The sequence below is a fragment of the Apium graveolens genome, chromosome 2 (genome assembly GCF_009905375.1).
Source record: "Apium graveolens cultivar Ventura chromosome 2, ASM990537v1, whole genome shotgun sequence".
Taxonomy (NCBI): domain Eukaryota; kingdom Viridiplantae; phylum Streptophyta; class Magnoliopsida; order Apiales; family Apiaceae; genus Apium; species Apium graveolens.
Window position 1 is genome coordinate 313,432,952 of NC_133648.1, and position 23,650 is coordinate 313,456,601.

General features: G+C 37.8%; 2 protein-coding genes across 3 annotated transcripts; both read left to right on the top strand.

Moving 5' to 3' along the window:
- Nucleotides 1–4,274: 4,274 nt before the first annotated feature.
- LOC141708770 (uncharacterized) lies at nt 4,275–8,780 on the top strand. 2 transcript variants are annotated; one of them, XM_074512545.1, is made up of 15 exons: nt 4,275–4,512; nt 4,608–4,719; nt 4,834–4,931; nt 5,342–5,438; nt 5,536–5,625; nt 5,697–5,759; nt 5,857–5,931; nt 6,005–6,070; nt 6,154–6,231; nt 6,802–6,912; nt 7,014–7,091; nt 7,169–7,288; nt 8,006–8,046; nt 8,124–8,186; nt 8,442–8,780. In XM_074512545.1, coding segments are annotated over exons 1-15 (1,098 nt in total). In that variant the 5' UTR covers nt 4,275–4,507; the 3' UTR covers nt 8,443–8,780. The 2 variants fall into 2 exon arrangements, with proteins under 2 accessions (XP_074368646.1, XP_074368645.1); XM_074512544.1 differs by having other exon boundaries at nt 4,277–4,512; nt 8,124–8,179; nt 8,440–8,780.
- A 12,218-nt stretch (nt 8,781–20,998) lies between these two features.
- LOC141703668 (uncharacterized) lies at nt 20,999–21,385 on the top strand. The gene has a single exon (XM_074507118.1). The coding sequence runs from the start codon at nt 20,999–21,001 to the stop codon at nt 21,383–21,385; it is 387 nt and encodes a 128-aa protein (XP_074363219.1).
- Nucleotides 21,386–23,650: the final 2,265 nt, after the last annotated feature.

Here is a 23,650-nt window from a genome sequence, read left to right on the forward strand (position 1 = left end):
CATCATCTCCTCATCAGCATCAGTCTCAGGCAAGCTTTCAGAATCTGAGTCATCATCATTCTCGGAACTTGATGACTCAGTATCAGACTTTATGAAAAGAGCTTTACCCTTGTCTTTCTTTGAGGAAGCTGCTTTGGGGAATTCTTCTTCAGCCTTAAGAGCAACTGTCCTTGACTTTCCTCCTTTCCTCTTGCTTCTTTGTTCCATCTCCAGCTCATGAGTCTTGAGCATTCCATAGATTTCGTCAAGAGTTGTTTCATCAAGATTGTAGTTGTCTCTTATTGTCGTTGCCTTCAAATCCCAGCATTCAGGAAGAGCTAACAGGAACTTAAGGTTTGAATCTTCAAGATCATACTCTTTATCAACCAATGATAAATCATTCAAAATTTTGACAAATCTATCATATAAATCATTCAATGACTCATTAGCCTTTGAGTCAAAGTGTTCATACTCTTGAGTGAGTATTGTCTTCCTGTTCTTCTTAATTGTGTCAGTTCCCTGACACCTTATTTCCAGAGCATCCCATATCTCCTTAGCAGTCTTGCAGTTGATTACCCTGTTTGACATTACATTATCAATGGCACTATGCAGTAAGTGTCGTACCTTAGCATCCTTAGCAATTGATGCTATGTCTTCAGCAGTATAATCACTCTTCTCCTTTGGTACGGTCTGTGCTGCTTCACCTGCAACTGCAACAGCGAGTTTGGTTGGTTTGTGAGGACCTTCCTTGATTCTATCAAGGTATTCTGGATCTGTTGCTTCCAGGAACATGGTCATCCTTACCTTCCATATGGGATATTCAGATGGTCTCAGTATGGGGACTCTGATGGTCTCATACCGACTCTGAATTTGTGTCTTTGGTGGTTCCTCAGTTGTGGTAGGCTTAGTTGGAGTTTCTGTGTCCGACATGATTGTGTTTGGATCTTTAACTGTATGTGTGTTAACATAGTAGCTCTGATACCAATTGTTAGGTCACACACACACTGTAGAGGGGGTGAATACAGTGTATAGTACACTCAAATCGAACTTTAAGAACTTAAGTAACAGAAAACAAACTTTATTGAAACAATAAACTCTGTTACAGTATGGAACTGTTACCTCTCAGTGATGAAAAAATATCACGAGAGCTGCTAGGGTTACAATGAATAATAACTTCGATTAAGATAACACTTATAGTGTAAACCCTATGTCTGTGTTTATATACTACACAGTTACAAGATAATCGCTAATTGATATGGAATATAATTATGCTTCCTAAAATATATCAATCAGATATCTTTTCTTCCAAGTATTCCATTCTTCACGAAATTCCTTCTTCATGCATATCTCTTCTTATGTTTATCTCAATCTTCTTTCCTTTAATCAGCTACTGTCCTTATCTGATTATCCTTCAGCACTTAAGTTCTGATATCTATCTTCTGATGATTATCTCCTGATAACATACGTACTGATATCCTTAAGTCCTGACTTCCAGTATAAGTACTGATCAACAGTTAAGTACTGATTTATCCTGTTCAGTAAGATCTGAAAGCTAAACATAAAACATATTAGCCATGACATTATCAAATATATCTAACAACCTCATATAAATATTGAAATATATACAATATAGTATTATTTTAAATTTCTTATCTCCTAAATGATTTAAGTTTACTTATCGGGGTATTATTTCATTATAATAATATTATTTTTATTTATTATTGATACTATAAATAAATATTAATTCAAATTAAGGTTAAAATTTAATATTAAATTTTAAAGAAAATCTATATATTATAATATACTATGTAGATTTTTATTGAAAAATGTTATTTACAATTTAATTTTTATTGAACGAAAAAAATAAAGAAATTTCCCGAATCTCCGTGGGGATCACCGTTTCCCGTTTGAAACGGAGATTGAGGAGTTAAATAATTCTCGTTCGGGGATCGGGGACGAGAATAACACTCCCCGATCTCGAAGTGACCCGATGGCCATCCATAGTTATAAGAAATGTTGTTGGAATTAGACGTACAATTAAATATACTAAAACACTATAATTCATTTTTATAATAATATTTTTTTAAAAAAAACTCTATTAAAATTGCTGTTAGGTAACGTAAAACAACCTTAGTGAAGCGCTAAGGAAAGCGCCGAAAATAATCTTGAAAAAACAGATATTTAATTACTTGTTTACTGATAATTCTTAAAATGCGAACCAAAAGCAAGTGTAAAATCGAATTCAATTAAGTGGCGCCAGGGGAAGCCAGTAGCACAAATTATAGTAAACATGACAGGTTCTTTTAAATAACCTATCTAAAATTTCATGCTATGCATATACAAACAATAAGGTAAATGCACCTAAAATATCAATTCCGTTTCACAACGCGAACCATGATGCCGTTCATGTTCCACGGACTACATCCAAATGGTTTATGTACCCCGTGATCATCACTATTATGTTCACGATCATCTTTTGATTGATGCATGGAACCGTTCGACGAAGACGAAGATTTCGATTCCGAAGTCGACGAATCGTCAACCCAGCCACTAAAACCCCCACCGAAATCAGCAAACCGATCAAACCGACCATCAGATGTTTTGGACTTAAGATTAGAACTTAATACCTGCCCTGCACGCCATCTAATTCCAAAGAAGTCTTTGTGCGTTTGTTGCTTTTTCAAGTGTTTTCTCCAGAACCATAATTTGTGTATCGAATGATAAGAATCTTCTTTCGATAAATGATCTGCGCAATGTTTTATTGGTGGGAAAAAACTCTGAGACCCTGGTGGAGGTGTTGGAGGTGGAATAACTTCTTCTCGACGCGGATTCTTGGGAGTTCCTGGCTGCGTTTCCCAATTGAATGGAACACCTTCTGCACTCCGGTGATAAATACGCGAAGATTGTCCTACCGATGATTCTCGACTCAAGAATCTTCTTGACTGAACATTAATCGTATCGATTTTGAGTACCACAGTAGCCGAATCTCCTTCATTTTCGTACATATTCAACACAACATGCAGCTATCAGATTTATCATGCAATGCATAAATAATTAAAAAGAATTTCGGGCTTCTATCGAAGAATGTACACACATATACCACTGGTGTCAGGAGAATCAGTAAGACGATATCAGATGATGAGTAATGCTAGATTCACAAAATCGGTTAATGTAACCACCTGCATAAATATTTAACATAAGACATTACTTGATTATATAGACAAAACGATTAAGAAAAGCTCTATTAACAACGGCAAATGATCAGGTGGTTAGGGTGGACTTAAGCTTGATATTGATTTTGTTTGGACGGCGAGGGAGGATGTTTTGACTTTGAGTTTGTAAAATAAGTATAATGTGAAATTGCTAATACAGTATTGAGTAATTTATAAAGATTTGGTTGTATCTTTACTCTTTAGTATTTTTTAGATTAACTTGGTTTGTAGCTAGCTTTAGTTGGATATTATTGTAACCTTTCTTTCGGGTCACTTAAAACTAGCTCTTTCTGTGTATGTAAAGCAAGGATGACTTGCTACCTTCCAAGGGATCAGTCTCTTTACGCTACAAATGTGATTCCAAATTATTATACAGATAGATTTGACAAAAAGGTTGTGATAAAATTAGGCAAAAATACAAAATTATTCCGATTTGTTAAAATTGTTGGGTTCGATATTCATTCGATTCGATTGTGAACTTAAATGTTATATTTGTAGTCTCACCAAATCAGCTAACATCTCGAGATGAACTGATGAACCTCTCTTATAAAAAAAGTTTATGAACGCTAATTAGTCAGGAGTCGGCCATGTTTGGCAATTTCCGTAACAATTTTGTTAGCTGTTTGAAATAACAGTTTTAAATATATGATTGATTTAACTGTTTTGAATAGTTGATTAAATTTAATTATTTCAAATAAAATTATTTGATAAATAGATATTTGAATTTAACCTTTTGTATTATATACTTTAAAACATCATCCTAAGTAGTTTTTTCAAAATTACTTCTTTTGAGACCAAAAAGCTATTTAAAAAAATTAACTAATAAAAACAAATATAATAGCTTTCATTTAATTAAAGCTGTAATTTAATTCAAAAAAACTATTTTTTGGGCAAAAAATTAACTTACGGAAAGGGCCATCATCAGTTTAACCTTAAAATATCAAACATCTCTTTGCAAAGGGTCTGGGGTCTAGCCCATCTCCCATTTCAATCAACTAAACATGGGCTTACAACTAGCAGTAACCCAATAGCCCAACCATTAGACTTGACACGACTCATCAGTTGAGAGCTGATAGCTAATTAGCCGGCAACACAAATTTTAATCCCCTCTTCTAATTTTCAATTTTTAAATTTCCCCCAGATCTATACTCCCCCACTAGATTCTCCCCTTAACAAATACACACACAATCTCTCTCTCTCTCTCTCTCTCTCTTTCTCTCTCTCTCAGCAATACAAACAAAATCTCTCTCTCTCTCTCTCTCTCTCTCTCTCTCTCTCTCTCTCATCTAATCCAATTGGAGGCATCGAATTTCGAAATGAGGTAACACAGCAGTTCACTACATTTCTAGGTTTTTTATTTAATTCGATTAATTTAGTGTCACTAAATTCAATTAATTTTGTGATTTCATTGTTTAGTGACCAAACATTTGCAAATGTTACCAACTTGGATCACTGCACCAAGTACTTGAATCAAACGCTCGTTACTTTCGGCTTCCCGGCTTCTCTCGATCTTTTCGCAACTGATCCGGTGCTGTGTGTCGATTTTTATCTAATTTTATCGAAATTATTGACTAGAAACTGTGTTTATTGACTCACATTGTAATAATTGAACTGAATTATGTTAGTTTTGTGGTTTGATTAGGTTTCGATTGCGCGTACTTGTAATTGTATGTACTCACTGTTGCAGCAGAGACAGCGCGATATTGAGTTTAGAGAGTCTGCTAATGAGCAGAGACAACGGTATTATAGTTTTGATTTTGTATTCACGTTTTGATTTACTGTATCGTTAGCTTTTTATGTAGCTGATTAAATGTCGTATTATGTATGCATGTGTTGATGTTTACAATAAAATGTTAGTTTCTTTTTGTGAGAATTATTTTGGAAAGTTATGTTTATTTCGTTTAGGATGCTATTTGATGGTTAAAAGTTTCCGTGAGTGGCTAAAATGGAATGTAGAGAGAGTACATGTAAATAAATTCCTTGGAATAAACCTTTCAACTGAGTAACTGTATGTCGTGAGAGAAACCATGTTTGGTTAAGCATGTGAAGAAAATGATAATGAACGTTTTTTTTTCACTAAATAGGATTTACATTGTATTGTATACTGTGCGTTCGAATTTCTAACCATCGGTCCATGTGTTATATTTCAGACTTATGTCAGACATATCAAGATTTGAGGCTAAAATAGAGAGGCTGGAAGCGCAGTTATCTGCTAAGGATAGAGAGATAGCAACTATTACTAGAACGGTTAGATACGCTACACACTGATTGATAACTATTGTAGGAGAGGCAAATTGTACTGGCTTGTGTGTGTATTTGAAAATGCATCAACTACAATGACCAGGAAGCTAAAGCTGCAGCAGATTTTAAGGCCCATATTCATAAGTTGCAACAAGAGAGAGACGAATTTCAGAGGATGGTCATTGGTAATCAGGTTAGTCAATGTGTTAGTTTTTATACATTACCAGTTAGTTATTGGTAATTGACATATACTTGTTTTAAAAGCAAGCGAGAACTCAACAAATTCATGAAATGAAGAAGAAGGAGAAAGAGTACGTGAAGCTGCAGGTAGGATTCCGTTTACTTATGTAAGTGGAGTAGGTGTTACATTACATTAGTAGCTGATTGGTAAATTTTATATGATATGTAATTTGCCTCATTACAGGAGAGGTTGAACCAAGTAGTAATGGAGAAAAAGAAGGAATCTAAATCAGGCATGGAAATAATGAATCTACTTCAGGTAATGGGTTGCTATTCAACAATCCTAATTGAAGATATAATTTATTTTAAATGTCTTCATATATTTTGAACAGAAAGAAGGGCGGCAACGTGGGACGTGGAATGGAAAGAAGGCTGACAATGACTTCTATAAGAAAATTGTATGGAGTTATTAGTATTGGTATTGTTGTTTAATAATGACTTGATAATTTTTTTATGACCATTTACAACTAATTGGTATCAGGTGGATGCTTATGAGTCAAAAAATCAAGAGTTAGTTGCTGAGAACGCTGATTTGAGGGCATTGTTACGGTCAATGCAGGTAATTTGTCCCACAAGAATTGATTGTTATTGTTTAAATGATTTAATAATCACTTGTCGAGTGAATTTGATGGCAGCGTCTGCTGTCTGGTATTCTCTTTATCGATGACAGACCAGTGTGCAAGTCAGTTGACTATAAAATTTTGGTTACTAGTAGAGCTCTCGATAAGCTTAATATGTTTCTGTAGACGTCTGGAGTATATTAAAATATATTGAATGCACGAACTGGAGTTGTTTTTATACCGTAATTTTAAATGTTCAAAGCTGTGATAGACAGGGCATACAAATTTTCCATCATCCTTACATAAAACAAGAGACTCCCTAAGTGATAAAGCCATAAGTTCTATCATCTTCTCACAATAACCCATATGTATCAAGAGATTAATTGTTTTTTTATTTGATTTAGCTGTTGTATTTGGCCAAAAAAATTTAGGCATTAAAAAAAGGAAATATAATTTTGTAAGCCATTTATGACTTGGTTTATGCCCTTCACACTTTAACATGCAACTGGACTTTGCAAACCTCTAGTTTTGTGGAAATTTGTTTAAAGATTTATGTGTATGTTTTTTAGGGGGACATGCGTGACTTTCTAAATGCTCCAAATGGCTCATCCAAGCAATCTTTGCCTGTCAATGAGAGGCTAGACTCAGATTCATCACATTCACCATTGGGAGGGAAAACGGTACTATACAAAATACAATCTTGCAACAGAATTTTTTTTTTTTTTTTTTACTTTTAGTTGTTACAGAAAGAAGTTAAAGTTAATAAATTCTTACTATTCAGGATGTTTTTGACCTGCCTTTTCACATGGGAAGAGATCAAATAGAAGATAGTCTTCGTGCTAAGATTGCCTTCATAAAGGTTGGTATATTTTCGAGGCATTTTCTTTTGGTGCATGGTCACGTCGACAGGGAAGCTTATTTGTTTTCTGCATTTAGGAACGCATGGTTGAACTACAAGATGCACAAAAAGAAGCCGATGTCACCTCTGAAGCCACTGAAAGAGAGCTTGAGCTGGAAGCACAACTTGTCGAGGCCAGGAGCATTATTCAGGAACAGGTAAACAATAATTGCTTGCGACAATTTTATTGGATAATGAAGTAGTATTTATTTGATTTTGAATTGAGTAAAGAAAAAAAAGATTTATTCGAACTAGGCTTTGTTTAGTTTTAAGCATGATGGAATTTACATCTATCATCAGCACAATGTTTCATCTTCCTCATCAGTTCTTACATTTACTGTATTAGGTATTGCATTGATGGCTGAGTATCTTCCTATCTGCAATGCCTCTCAATTAATTTTTAGAGTTATAACTGTTTATGTGTTACTACTGAGAAATGTGTGCAAAATTGAGTAAAGGAGATCTGTGACCTGTCAAGACTCAAGAGTTGAACTCGGACATCTAACTATCTGGAAGAAAATTATCCAGTATTTTACCTTGGATTCTCTCACGGTGTTGTATCATATCGAAGTTATTATATGCAAAACTTTGTCTTAACTGCGTGTTTATCAATAGCGTATAGACATTCCAAATTTCCTATATCCAGCTCCGGAGGGATATGTGTGTGTGTGTGTACTGTAAAGGTAACTATTAGATCATTTGGGTGTGTATGGAGATGTTTTGTGGAGAACAAACACAAGGCATAAATAAATACTGCTTGCCAGTCCAACAGTTTCACTTTAATTGATTATGATTTTTTGACAATGTTTAATTTTTCGTTCCCTATGCAATACATTGTGTAAAATGTTGACAACTAATATTGGACTTAAATACAGGCATCCATCATGTCTAAACATGCCAAGTCTGAGAGGCCAAGGTATATCTGTTTGCCTATCAACTTTATTCATTTTACCCAGGTAAAAATCTGAAAATAAATTATTTACACATATGCAGAAGGCTAAGTGGGCTTCTTGAGTCGGAAAGGGATACAATCATTTCATCACCTGCCGAGTTATAGTAATAAAAACTCCTGCAGCTTCCTCTGTCCCTCGTTTTCTCTCTCTTGTTTTGTGTTTTATTTTGTTGTTTTGTCTCGGCTCTTATTTGCTGAATGAGTCTGATATTCATGCAAATCAATATTACTGAAAGTAAATGAAGCAATGTTGTTATCTATAGCATTGAGTCGAGCACGATTATTATTAGTATGTCAGAAGCATATGTTGTTTATTTTGCCATGTGCTGCATCTGTTAATATGGGTTCTCATCAAATAGGGTATGAAATAATCAGGCCGGATAACTCATTGGAATATTGGAAGGCAAGTGCATTGTCAATCAGGATTGACATGAACTGAATATATGTGGTGGCGCGATCTCAAGTATCAGAAGACTTGCATGTAAAACTTTAATTTATTACACTAGTTGTGGATCATAATTAAGAATAGATCTTTGCTTCTGCTGATAGTTATAACAGTACGCAATGATCAAAGTAGCTACATATAACTATTTAGTTTCATGGCAAACTGAAGCCATTAATTTGGCACATGGCTCTGTCCTTTGTACCAAATTGCTTCTGCAGGTTTTCTATGCTCAGCGATGTATGCTAACTCCTAATTCACCTATAAAGGTTGTTATCGGCTGCTAATTAGTGATATCAGACTACATAAAGGAAAATTAATATAGATGTTAACTATTAAAAGACCAATTCTAGCTGATAATGTGACCGAAATATGCTAGTTATATTAGGTTAATTGTTTAGCAGAGTAGTATATGCATACATGCAACATTAATTTATAGATACATTCGATATTGGCCGTTGGATCTATTTTAACCCCAAGTCCATGAGTAACCTCATCTTCAACATGGGATTGGATAGTCTCCAGAGAGTGCTGATATTTTGTGCTTAAGAAAAAACAAAACAGAGCAGGACATTAATGGTCTCTTGGAATGGGGTATTGCTCTGTGCTTTGGTGCAATAAAACAAAGAAAAAATGAGTTGTCCGGGGACACGCACAGATGGTCCGTGTCTCCGTTACACTTCTTTTATTTTGGATTATCCGGTTTTTAGTGTGCGCTTATGAGCAAGTGCTGAATCTCACGAGTTTAGCTTATTTTAATTAATGAAATTTTCTTGTATGCAGGGATGCACTATTATTAATAAATATGAATTAATTAAAATAAATTAAACTCATAAAATTTAGCCCTTAGCAATTTAGCACTTAGCATGTGCGTGCAATAAAATTCGTTGGATTATTATCGAGTTTGACTTAAACAATCGGAAAGTATGAACATTCAGTACTGTTTGTCCGTTTGACTTGTGGCACAGGTTTTTTAAGTAAATTATAAACATGGAAAATGTTAGGTACCTTGATTGAATTCCAAACCATTCTCAAATGTTTACATATACCCTGTATAGCGAGCTTGTTTTTTGATTTTAAAAAAAAAATGTAAATTCTAACTTAAAATTGAAAAGTGTTATATAAATGATATTAATATCGTAACTTATAAGTTATCTAGATGTTTGGATAATTTTATATATAAAGTACTTATAAGTTATTGAAGTGTTTGATAACTCATAATTTATAATTGATTTTTTTTAAATAAAATTTTAATATATATTGCATATATGAATAGAAAATTAAAAGAAAAATTAAAACAAATATTAAATTACAAATTACTAAAAACAAAAAGGTGAAGTTAAAAAAATACAATATCAATGTATGCATTAATATGCATTAATATACAAATAATTAAAAAAAATATCAATCTACGCATGTGAATGAAGATAAATAAAGGTTTAATAATCATGTACGGATCTTTTTCAATACCGAAATATTTCTTGCATGAACTTGTATATATAATATTTTGTAATAAGAATTACGTCCAATAATAATATTTTAAATTTATTTTATTTTTTTGTAGCAATTTATGAGATTTTTTTATATAAACATTAACATATCTATTATATTAAAAACGAAACATTAGAAGTTTGTTTGTTGGTACATTGCCGTCATATCAAATTGATGAGAATCGTTATATATAATATTAAAAATTATTATTCAAGTAATATAAGATCGAATCATACAAGTAATATATTATTAAAATTATAATTTATGACATAATGATAAAAATAACTATAAATCGCACGATTATATACTATTATAAATTATATGTCATTGATATTTTGTCATAATTTAATGCACGTTTCAAGGTATGGGCTGTGACAAATTGAAAAGGTTTTGAAGAATTTAGTAAAAAAAAAGAGAAAAGGTTTTGAAGACAAATGAGCCTCAGGAATAATGGGCCAAACTGAATTATGTTCGGTAACTTTTATACTATAACAAAATAATTCTGGATATATATACGTACATAAGTTAAAACACGTTAAATATTATATTATGATTTTTTTTTTAGAAGCACTCCTCAAAAAACATACTAAGGGGCGTATTTGAATGGAAGGTTGAGATGTGAAGGAGTAGGTTGGGTTGAATTATGCTAGGTTGGTATGAGATGTGTTAGACTAGGTTCAATCCCTATTCTATTTGGATGTAAGGTTAAATAGAGAAAGGGTTCAAATTATAAAAAATCTGTGGAAAACAAAAATTGAAAAGTTAAGGGCGTGTTTATTTCAACTGTTTTCCAAAAATTTTTTTAAGAAAATTGGAAAAACTAAAAATATGTTCAAATGCAAATTTTTCAAAACAAAAAACTGGAAAAATTATAACTATATATATGAAAAGTGTGGAAAACAACATTTTGATGTTTTCCAAGAACTAGAAAAGTGAAAAACACCACTTTCATCCCTACTAGATACAAATATTTTTATATTTTTATTATTTTTAACTATATATGGTTAATTAACAATTTTGTAAGTTTACTTAAAAAGTTAACAAAAAAAGTAGTAGAGTAAACAACCAATATACTACTAACTTAACTTGTGGAACTTATAAATTTTCAACACCATACTATCATATTTTAAAATTAAAAGTATAAGACATATTTCTAATAAAAAATTTCAAAATAGTGTAATTTAACAGTTATTTTGTTAGTTTGATTAATATTAATATTTACATTATAAGAGGGAGCTTAATAATATAATAATTAATAATTTACATGTTAGAAAAATAAAGATAAGACTCACTATAACTTAGTTATGAGTTATTTTGTATAAGATTCTTCAAATTTTTTGTATATAATTATTATGAAATATTTAATAAAAGCTACAAAATTGTATTTATTTACAGTCATATAGTTAGAAAGTTTCATTATTCAATTATTTCAGGAAACTGTTTTATATTTTATTTGTCATTTTTATTTATATTTTATCTAAAAAATTATTTTAAACATGTTAAAGAAATATGTATGTACAATTAAATTGAGAAACGTTAAAATTGTTTTACTAGTTGCCTTCCTATATATTTACTCAAATTATCTCGTCATTTATTTAATATTTTTAAGAAAACAGAAAACTGAACATATATTATTCAGAAAATTTTTGAAAAACATAAAATAGAAAAATGGAAAAAATTTCTACAAATAAACAGCCCCTAAAAGTTTTAATATAAAATTATTAAAAAGTTTAGAATTTTGTATAATATTTTTATGAAGTAAAATTTTAAAATAAAATATTTGATAATAACAAATTAAAAAATGATTACAAATTAATAAATATTTGAAAAGCCAAACTGAAACAGGGAAGAGCTTGAGTGAAAGAAAAGAAATAGGGAAAATAAAAAAAATGAAATCAGAACACCCAGATTTGGGTGTTAGAAATGTTATGATTTTGATGACTCAAACTTCTTGAACCCCGATTGATTTATTTTTGTGCCAAACAGGGTTCTCTCAACACCAGCCTTTCACAACCCAACCCACCCCCTCCTAATCCCCATCCAAACGAACCTGAGACGCAACTTCCATTTTGATTTTGAATTTTATATGAACAAATATATAATGGAGTTATTATTTCTGTTATATAGAAGATTTTAAAAACACTAATTTCTCTAATTCCTTTTATAAAAATATATAAATATATACATACATACATACATACATACATACATACTAACTTAAAACTCGTACGGATGAACAAATCTTTTTTAATATTATATAACTTTTTAAGAAAATATTTTAAATTGAATTCTTAAAATTGTTTATTAATTTATTTTATATTTACTTTTTTTTAAAATGATATTACTTCATGATAATTATATTAATACATGTATTTGTTCATAGTTTTTTAGAATAGTTAAACCTATTTAAGATAATAGTTTTGATACCGGGGAAAAATAATATTATTATAGCGATTTTAGAGTTTTTTAGAGTAAAAATATAATATCTCAATTATGTTGAAACCTTAACAAAAATATTATTTTAGAGAGTTTATTACTTAATCGATAAACTATAAAAACTATTTGAAAACGACAATAGTATTGACTGAACGATACAATTTTATTTATCGTTTTATGTGTGTTTTAATAATAATAATAATAATAATAATAATAGTAATAATAGTAATAATATTTAGTTAAAAGTTAATTTTAGGTTCATACTAATAAGATACGAATTATGCTTAATCTGATATTAATTTGATTTATCGCATATCAGAGTTTGATTATTTTATTTTAGCCTGATACCCATTACTACGACCAAATCCAACTAATTATTTTTAATTTAATTCTAGTTATTAATGCCCGGATCAATAAGATAATTTTGTTTTAGCCAAGATAGGGAGATATATGATTTTGTTTTAATTGGTTGAATTATATTTTAATTTTGTGTCATTTTGGATCAATTATATAATATTTTTTATCTTAGATGACTAATCTATATTATTTTGTTTATCCTAATTCTATTGCATACTTTTTTTCCGGATCAGTAATATTTATTATTTTGTCTTAACTCGATAATTATATTTAGTTTGATTAAATTAATTTTTGTCTGAAATATTAATTAGAATAATATAGAACTAAATATTAATTATAATTTAAAACTTGCAGAAGAAGTTGATTTTAATATTAATTAACAATGATATAGAGTTTGATATGTAATATAATTTATATTGTTAGAGGATGTTGATTATAATATCAATTAGAACTGAAATTGACTGATCCATCAACTGACTAATTAGAATTAAAATAATTAACTAAGGGTAATTAAGTTATTTCAGTAAGTACCAACAGACCGACTACCAAACTTTTAATAATATAGTATAGATAGATAGTATAGAAGATAGATAGATTAGTGTTATGCCCAAAAATTGGTATAAATAATATTTAGATTAAGATTAATAAAATGAGCAAAATTAAAAGAGAAGCGCCTGAAATCTAGGAAAAAGATGAAATTGACTTTCCATAAATAGAAGGCGCGCTCAAAGACCGCGTCCCGATTGACTGAAACTGAATTGACAGTTGTGATTATCCCGTATTAAAGGCGCGCCCTCAAACAGGTGGAGGAGGCGCGCCCAGTTATCGAGAAGAAGGAGAGAAATTTCTTAATTGAAACCTGTAGTGTAGTGAGCCTTAGGGCGCGCCTTGGACAAGGAAGGCTCCGTGGGCGGATTGTTTGGACATGATTGATTTGATAGACTTGCTCGTTGGCTTGGACAGAATTGGAGCGAGCCCTAAAGATGAATAGTTTTTGGTGCGCCCTATGATGTAGAATGATTTAAGAAGAGACCAAGGGCTGGTGACACAGGGCGGCGCCAACATGCAGAGATGTCAGGGCGCACCCTCAACTTCTACTTGACATGTTAATGCAACTTTTATGTGCTGCTTGGATGGGTTCTCTGGAAGACTCAAGGAAGATGGAAAATGTTATTACTAACCTATTTGATGCAGGTACTCTATTGAATAACTCCTTCCTGTAGCATATCTACAGAAAAGGCGGTGTCCGTGGTCAGAGACCTCCAGGGGTATGCCTGGACAGAAGGCCTCCTCCTGTAGTCAATGGGTGTCCTCATTGGGGATGTGGGGTGAAATATGGTGTGTGCTTTGGGAGCTCTGTTTCTGTAGTCAACGGGTGTCCTCGTTGGGAGACTTTGGAGTATCCTGCACTTTGCACCCAAAAGCTTTGGATCACTTGTCCTGTAATCTGATAGGGGCTCCTTATCGGGGGACAAGGATGCGTCCAACATTTGGGGTGAATCACGGCTATACCTGCGTCCACGGACTAGAGAAACGGCTGGTAGCGGAGGGTTATCCTTGGCCAGGGAGATGCCTCATCCGTGAAGTCTCGATGCCGTGGACGAGCCTTGGGCCTTTGTGGTTGGGCCTCATCGGCGGACATTCCTAAAGCTAGTAGAAGACGGTTTCCAGTGGGTTTCCCATTGGGCCTCGGGATAAGAAATCTAAGCCCATTAGGTTTCTTGTTCCCCAAGAACTACGTGGGCTTGATCCCCTATAAATAGGGGTACGTAGGCACATTGTAAGGGGTCAAAATCGAGAGCACAAAGGAGCCACCACTAACCCTAAACAATCTCAGCCCCCAATAACCAACACCACCAAACACTGTTCATCTTTTCCGACGAGTACTGTTCATCGGATCCACCGACTACTGTTCACGTTTCCGATAAAGAACCGCCATCACAGATCTTGTTTCCGGCTACTAACCTCAAGTTTTGTTGTTCCCAAATTCCTCCGTCAACAAATTGGCGCTAGAAGGAGGGGCTAAACAAGATCTACATCTGGGAGGAAGGATGTCTCAATATCACGATGGAGGTTTTTACGATGGAAGTTCTGAAGAAGCACCGTGGAACGACGCAAGGGCAGGAGAGGTCTTCGCCACAACCGAGCGGCTCAGGCGCCTGGAAAAGCACCCATGACAGACAGGGATATCTCGGCCGGCCATGGCCACACTGAAAGAGGGCGTGTACCGATAACCCCACGACGCCTGGACTATTCTAATGACACGTCCCCGATCATTGAGCTAGTGGAAGAAGATGCTGACGGACGGGAAATTCTGCGAACAGATAACCGGGGAGCCACCCATCCACACCGCTCTGGACGTAGTCTCGAGGAACGCCGGCAAGCGGAGTCAATGCCGGAGAATCAGCCACGAGGCTTCGCAGCTCTGAAAGATCGCTTGGGGATTCGCTTGGGCGATGACGATTTGAGAATGGTGTTACTTGAATGGCAGAGAGAAGCTGATCGCGGAGATGTGACGCCCCATGATACAACGCGTGTGCCCCTGAATTCCCAGGAAAATCGGGAGCGGCACCGCGATCCAACGCGTGTGCCCCTGAATTCCCAGGAAAATCGGGAGCGGCACCGCGATCCAACGCGTGTGCCCCCGAATCCCCAGGAAAATCAGGAGCGGCACCGCGATCATGAGAGAGCTCCTCCCCGCAGATCGCTGGATTGATATGGACGTGGGTATGGAAACGATCGATGGAGAAGGCCTCAATGGAGAGGAAGAGGTGGAGGCCGAGGCAGATATTTAGACGGATACCGTCGTGGCAATTACCGCGGACACCTTGATTTCCGCCGGAATAACCAAGCAGATGGCTATGATTATGTGGAACATGCTGATCCCAGGAATATAGAAAACTATGACCATGGTACGGTTCGAGGCCGCGACCAAGGTGGGGAAGAGAATCAAGGGAGAAATCAAGAACGAAATCCTGAAATAATTGTAATACCTGAAGACGCCCAGAATACAAACCAGCAGCAAGCCCCTCCCGGGGGGAATCAAGTGGAAATACCTCCATTGCAACCCCAAGGTCCACAGCCTCAAATGCAGACCATTCCCGGCGTGGGAACTTTCAATGTAGGAGATTTAAAAAGGCTACTTAACCACCTCGAAGGCAGGGTGACGGCTACAGCTGAAATCCCTTCCCCATTCTCGACGGCAGTAAGGGATGCACAATTGCCGGCCGGGTATCGCAACACTACCAGCGATCTCCGTTTCCACGGAAACTCAGATCCGGTGGAATTCTGGGTCGTTTTAATATAGAGATGGATGTGTACCAAGTTCCGGACTTGGCTCGATGTCGTCTCTTGGCGGCAATCTTTAGAGAAAGTGCCCAGTAGTGGTTTCAAAAGCTCGGGCCAGGGGTGATCACCTCGTGGGATCAGATGAAGAATTTGTTCTTAACTAAGTTCCAAGCAGCGCTGAGATATGCCCCCTCTGTCACAACTCTTGCCAATGTTAGGCAAAGGGAAAATGAAAGCTTGACATCGTACTTCAAAAGGTTCAACGCCGAATCTACTAGCGTGAGGGGGGGGGGCATCAGACGAAGCTTTAAAAAGCTTCCTGATCGCAGGATTAGGGGTTGGATCAGATTTTTGGAAGCACTTGCAAGGGAAAGATCCGGCCACTCTAGCGGATGTCTTCGCTTTGGCAGAATCTTTTAAAGCCATAGAACAATCTTTGGCAGAAGTACAACCAACCTTACAGTCGAGTCAGAGAAATAAAGGAAGGAAGAGGGACAGGTCTCCAAGCCCAAGATACCGAAGGGATAGTCGAAGCCCAGACCGGGTAAATATAGCAAGCACAAGGAGGGGATGGGGCCCTCCCTCAAACTATGACTACAAGACGAGCCGGTACACGCCTTTGGTTGCATCTATCGATCATATCTACGAGGTAAATAGAAATAAAGGGCTATTTAGAAAATCTGAAGCCTTATCATCATGGCAAAGCAAAGACAAGAAAAAATATTGCAAATACCATGAATCATCTGGACATAACACGCATGAGTGCCGACATTTAAAAGACGAAATCGAAGCGCTTATCAAGGAAGGATACCTCGGAGAATGGGTAGTCAAGGAAGTAAGGAAACACAAGGATGACAGAACAAGGGAAGAGGAAAGACGAGCCCCACGCGGGACAAACAATGATACCCTGGAGGAAAATAAATTTATCAGAGATGGCAGTATCCGAACAATCTACGGGGGAGATCCCGGAATGGAATGCAGCAACCGAGCCTTGGCAAAATACGCTAGGGAAGCCCGGTTCAGGCCTCTCACAGATATTCATAGGGTGGAAACCCAGCCACCCAAGGTGTTTAAGGGTGAGTCCATGGATATCACTTTCAGAGAAATAGATGCCTGATGGGTACATCACCCACACAATGATGTGTTGGTTATTTCCATCCAAATCGGAACAAAGAATGTCCATAGAGCCTTCGTGGATGATGGAAGCTCAGCAAACATCCTCTATTACAGCACCTTCAAAAAGATGGGACTGCCTGATCAGGATATGTCGGGGGAAGACTCGTGGGTCTACGGTTTTTCAGGTACAGGAGTTAGAGTCATGGGGTCGATTCGACTCCCATGTACACTGGGGGAAAGCCCATTGACGGTAACAAAGATGCTTGAATTTAAGGTCCTGAATCAGGAATCGTCCCACAACGTGTTATTGGGACGACCTTTTCTGCGGGAAATGAGAGTCATCACTTCAATTCATCACCTAACTATCAAATTTCCAACGCTGAATGAAGTGGGAAGTATCAGGGGTTCCCAATATGACTCACGGGAGTGCTGCAGGCAAGCAATGAAAGGTTTCAGAAAAGGCTCCCACGCCGATGATACTCCGGACATGGATCGGGAGAAAAGTGTTGAGCAACCAACCGAGGAAATCCGAGTCCACTATTATGTTGAGCAAGAAGAAGAACATCCCTCTGAGTTGCCCTCGACAATGTTGTACTTGGAAGACACCATCAGAATTGAGATGTTGGAAGAAGAAGAAGAGGCGATGGATACCATAGTCCAAGCAGATTTCCATGGGGAACGTTGGGTATGAAGATTTGATGTCTTGCAAAGCCTCGAGCAGGGTGATGCCATTCCTCTTGCAGGAGCACCCTCGCCCGCGAAACATATTGAAAAAATTGATGACTCTACTACGCAAGGCACACCTACTGAAGGGGATGCACCCTCTCCACAAAGCCAGGAGATCTATAATCCCCTTGACTTGGATCCCCGGATACCAATACCGACGGAAAAGATGGGGCCAGCAGAAGATACGATCGAAATCCCCGTTGATGAAAAAGACCCGAGTAAGGTTCTGAGAATAGGGTCCCAATTGGCACCAAGATTAAAGGAAAGTCTTTCAATATTTCTGTTGGCAAACTTTGATGTATTTGCATGGAGCCATTCTGATATGGTGGGGATTGATCCAGAAATAATGTGCCACCGATTGAATATCGACCCCAAGCATAAAGGGGTTCGACAAAAATGAAGGGCCGTAAGTGGAGAAAGAGCTATAGCCCTAGCAGAAGAAGTAGAAAGGCTCCTAGATGTCGGACTAATTCGAGAATCTTTTTACCTAGAATGGCTAGCAAATCCGGTATTGGTAAAAAAGCCCAACGGCAAATGGAGAACGTGCGTGGACTTCACCGACTTAAATAAAGCATGCCCAAAAGATAGTTTTCCCCTACCAAGAATTGATCAGTTGGTCGACGCCACGGCGGGACATGCCCTGCTCAGCTTCATGGACGCATATTCCGGGTATAACCAGATTCTTATGTATGAGCCTGACCAGGAGCACACCTCTTTCATCACTGATAGAGAGCTCTACTGCTATATCGGAATGCCATTTGGTCTGATCAACGCCGGTGCCACTTACCAAAGGTTGGTAAACAAAATGTTCAAGAAGTAGATTGGGAAGACTATGGAAGTTTATGTGGATGACATGCTCGTGAAATCGAAAAGGGCGGAAGACCACGTCGCCGACTTAACTGAAATATTCCATATCCTGAGAAAATATAGGATGAAACTAAACCCGCAGAAATGCGTGTTCGGCGTAGAGTCGGGAAAATTCTTGGGATTCATGGTCAATAACCGGGGAAATGAGGCCAACCCGGCAAAAATAAAAGCTCTGCTAGACATGAAATCTCCCACCAGTGTCAAACAGGTACAGAGTCTAACAGGAAGGATCGCGGCCCTGAATCAATTTGTGTCAAAGTCATCGGATAGGTGCAAAGAATTCTTCAAAGCAATCAAAGGGAGAGGGAAGGATTTTCTGTGGCCCCCTGATTGTGAAGAAGCTTTTCTGAAAATCAAAGAACAACTGGGAAATCCGCCGATGTTGGCCAAGCCAGAAGACGGAGAAACATTAATTCTATATTTGGCGGTGTCAGAATATTCCGTCAGTGCCGTCTTGGTAAAGGAAGAAGCAAGCCACCAGTGGCCTGTATACTATGTAAGCAAAAGGTTGTTGGATGCGGAAACCAGATATACCAATATGGAAAAATTAGTGTACGCTCTTATTCTTGTGGCACGAAAGCTAAGACCGTATTTTCAGGCTCACCGAATAGAAGTTCGCACCGCTTATCCGCTCCGACAAATTTTACATAAACCCGAATCGTCGGGAAGAATGTTAAAATGGGCCATAGAGCTAGGGCAATTCGATTTGGCATATTGTCCACGCACGGCAATCAAAGGACAAGCGCTGGCCGATTTCGTACTTGAGTTTGATGAAGAAATTGATGATAAGGCCATAGTGCCGGCAAAACCAACCCCGCAAGAAAGTCATCAGGACGAAAAGAAGCAGGAACTCCCCCACCCGTGGTGGACATTACATGTGGACGGGGCCATAAACAACAGCGGGTCCGGTGCCGGGATAGTCTTGATCACTCCGGAGGGGCACCGCTTGATGAGTGCTATCCATTTCAAGTTTTATGCTACCAACAATGATGCTGAGTATGAAGCCTTGATTAACGGTCGGAAGTTAGCTCTGGAGGCAGGGGCCGTGAATTTGATAGTTCGAAGTGATTCCGAATTAGTTGTCAATCAAGTCAACGGAGGATTCCAAGCCCGAGGACCGCGAACAGAGCTGTATATGAGATGTGCAAAATGCCTACTGGGAAAATTTTCAAGTGCCAGACTGGAAAGCGTTCCGCGAGAAGAGAATAGTAATGCGGACGCTTTGGCCAAGATGGGTTCACAGATGGACATCGTCAAACTTGGACAAATCCCCTTGGGAATCCAGGAAGTTCCAAGTATCCCAGAGGTGGAGGTGTTTCAAACGCAAGAAATCCTAAAAGAAAACTGGATGACCCCCATCCATAACTATATTCAGTCAGAGGCTGTACCGGAGGATAAACTACAGGCTCGACGTCTTCGATACCAAGCTGCAAAGTATGTCGAGTATGATGGGGTACTATACAAGAGAGGATTTAACCAGCCACTGTTACGTTGTGTGGACAGGGAAGAAGGAAATTATATTCTCAGAGAGGTGCATGAAGGGATTTGTGGCAATCACTCGGGGGGTGGTTCCTTGGCATTAAAAGCGCTCAGACAAGGGTACTATTGGCCGACTATGAGGGAAGCTACTTTCAATTTTGTCCGGGCTTGTGATCGTTGCCAACGGTTCGCCAACTATTCCAACATCCCGACGTCCACCATTACCTCATTAACAAGTCCCTGGCCTTTCGTCATGTGGGGGATTGATCTCATTGGAGAGTTACCCAAAGCAAAGGGGGGTGTGAAATACGCCGTGGTAGCTGTGGACTACTTCACCAAATGGGCAGAAGCCATGCCACTAGCCACGATCATGGCAAAGAAGATAAGAGATTTTGTGTTCAACTCCATAGTATGCAGGTTTGGTATCCCTTACAAGCTCATTTCAGACATTGGAAAACAATTTGATAGTAAGGAGTTAAGGAAGCTCTGTGAAGACTTAAAGATTAAAAAAGACTTCGCCGCGGTTTATCATCCACAGAGTAATGGTCAGACAGAAGCCATAAAAAAAATCATAAAACATACCTTGAAGGCAAAGTTAGAAGAAAAGAAAGGGGATTGACCAGAAGAAATGCCTATGGTCCTTTGGTCTTACAACACGACACCTAGGACGACCACAGGTGAAACCCCTTTTCTGCTGACCTACGGTATGAGGCCATGGTTCCCGTGGAGGTAGGAGCAGGATCTCTACAGAGAGATGTGTTCGTCGAGGAGAATGCAGAAGTTAACCAGAGGCTCCACTTGGATCTGTTAGATGAAGCCCGGGCAAATGCTCAATTGAAGCTCGCTGCATACCAACAGAGGGTCGCAAGGTATTTCAATAAAAAAGTAAAACCCATACCGTTCAAGGTTGGAGACCTCGTGTTGCGAAAGGTTATGCCTAACACTAAGATAGCTCAGCACGGGGTGCTTGGAGCTAATTGGGAAGGACCGTACAAAGTCAAAGCTATACTCTGGAAAGGGACCTATCGCTTAGAAGATCTAGATGGTAAACTTATTCCTCGAGCATGGAATGCAGAACATTTGCGGAAGTATTATCAGTAGGGTGTGGTTGTGCCCCCTTTATTTCCTTGTTTTAATTCTTATGTAATAGGCTAGTAGCAAATAAATTCCTCCTAGCCTCGGGGGTAGTACACATGACTGCGAACCTCAGAACTAGCAGAAGGAAGAAATTTTTTTCAAATAATTTCCCCATAGAGCATAGTAGCCATGAGACTGGTGTAATTTACCCACTAGAGCGCATTATCAATAAAAGAGAAAAGTTACTTCAAAAGTTACTGTATTTGCTTAACATGAAAATTCTCACCTGAAAAATATCAATGGCGCGCCCTACAAAGAGGCGCGCCCTATCTGATAAACTCCTGCTTTATGATCATGAAAGACATAGTAGAAGAAAATAAATGCCCATGGTCAATAAGGCGCGCCTATTGGACCAATAAGTTAACTAAAATATGGCAAAGGTATTAATGGAAAGAAACACAATGATAAACTTTGAGATCGCACAAAAACCTATAAGGGCGCGCCATATAGTAACACACTCCATGGAAATATATGGTTGCCAAGGGGAAAATCAAAGTGACTTAACAAATTTTTGAGTAAAGATGAAATTAACGAGTCATACATGCAAGAATAAAAGAGTAGCAGAAAGAACAAGTCATATAACTTTGCACAACATCAAAAGAGGGCTGGCTCCCCATAACTATTTGAAATTTAAAACTGTAAATGATTAAGGCGCGCCTTGGGACTGGTCTGTTGGAGGAATAGATTGGAGAGGGACAGTTGGATCAACTTCAGGCGCGTCCTTGGAGACTTCCTCTTGAGGCGCACCCTCTCCTTCTTCTTCTTCTTCCAATCCAAGCTCTACCCTCCTGGCCTTGATTTCAGTGGCATGCTCCTTTTTGAATTCCACCATCTCAGCAACAGTCTCCTCCCCAAACTTCTCAAAGGAATAGTCAGGATCATTGGCCACAAAGCCCACTCTGTAGAAGTGAAAACCATCGGAAAAAGCCTCATCAGATATCTCCCTCTTTTCATCAGTCCAGCCTAGCTTCTGTTGCTCCTCGAGATATTCAATCCTCAAGTTGGCTGCACCCAGCTCAGTGTGGAGAGAGTTAGCCTTTTTGTTGGCAATCTCCAGCTGGGAAGTAAGATTGGCCACCTCATCCTTGAGAAAAGAAATCTCAGAATCCTTAGCTTTAATGTCCTTGGCATGAAGAAAGTCTTTATCTTTGAGGGTGTTCCTCAAAATGTTGTTATCCCCCTGCAGCCTCTTCAGGTGCGCCCCCTCCTCCAGTAGCTTATCCACCACTCGAGTGGAGTGGATAAACAATTGGCAAGATGCCTTTATTGAAGCACGAGCTGCGTCTCCCAAATCCATGGCTTGCCATTGCTCCACTTCTTCATCTGAAACATGAAGAGAACCCATGGGGCCAAGAGCGTTCAGAGCAGCAGAAGAGATGGAAGGCGTGCCCTCTGTTTTTTGCCTCTTAGGCGCGCCCTGCTTTTCTGTGAGGTCGATGATGGGCCTCTTTTGAGCAGGTGCAGTTTGAGGGATGGAGGCAGAAGTTGGAACAGATGCCTGTGCAGCAGGAGCATCCTTCTTCGATTTGGGCCTAGGCTTATCACCAGGGCGCGCCCCAAAAGACTTAGGGATTCTTGGAGGAGCCATTTCTGCACAAGACATAAAGACATATTAGTTAAACATGACAGTCAAATATGTTGAACAATGCAGTAAATAGAAGCAATTGATAGAGACGACATTGATAAACATGAGTAAAATGCTACGCCTAGAGTAACCGGGCGCGTCTTAAAGACGCAGAAAGATAAAATGAACGAAAGTTTTTCTATCCGGTATGGCAATGAAAAGTTAACAAAAAGAAGTAAGATGCGCCAATAGTGAAAAGGCGCGCCCTTATATTCTACAGTTAATGAACCTGAAGGATCTTGGCCTTGTAGGGAGCCATCCTCTGTTTCTTCTTCTTCTTCTTCAGCTTCTTCTTCGCTGTCTAAATCGATAACACGAGAAACAGGGGCACCCTTCCTGAATTTTAAATATTTGCACTTCACTCCTACTTGATCAGAAAGGATTCCTACTCGCATCAAGTTGGCTCGAGTGACTAAGGTTTTTAGGTTCCACCTGTCAGAAGCCACTCTAAGGAGGGCTTCGGCTCATTTTTTGGGCTCGCCTTTAAGGGGTTTTGAAGCTGGTCTGTCTGAAAAAAGTATAAGGATGAGAAAAGAAAGCTAAAATATAGAAATAACACAAAGGAAAAAATGAAAGGGCGCGCCCTTACTCGGTGACTTGTTGAA

What these genes read in the sequence shown, in the direction of transcription:
- LOC141708770 (XM_074512544.1), top strand. An exon ending in ATCTTTTCGCAACTGATCCG is followed by an intron (nt 4,720 to 4,833) that starts GTGCTGTGTGTC and finishes TGGTTTGATTAG; the next exon opens with GTTTCGATTGCGCGTACTTG. An exon ending in GGAGCATTATTCAGGAACAG is followed by an intron (nt 7,289 to 8,005) that starts GTAAACAATAAT and finishes ACTTAAATACAG; the next exon opens with GCATCCATCATGTCTAAACA.
- LOC141703668 (XM_074507118.1), top strand. Translation starts at nt 20,999, where the DNA reads ATGGTTCCCGTGGAGGTAGGAGCAGGATCTCTACAGAGAGATGTGTTC.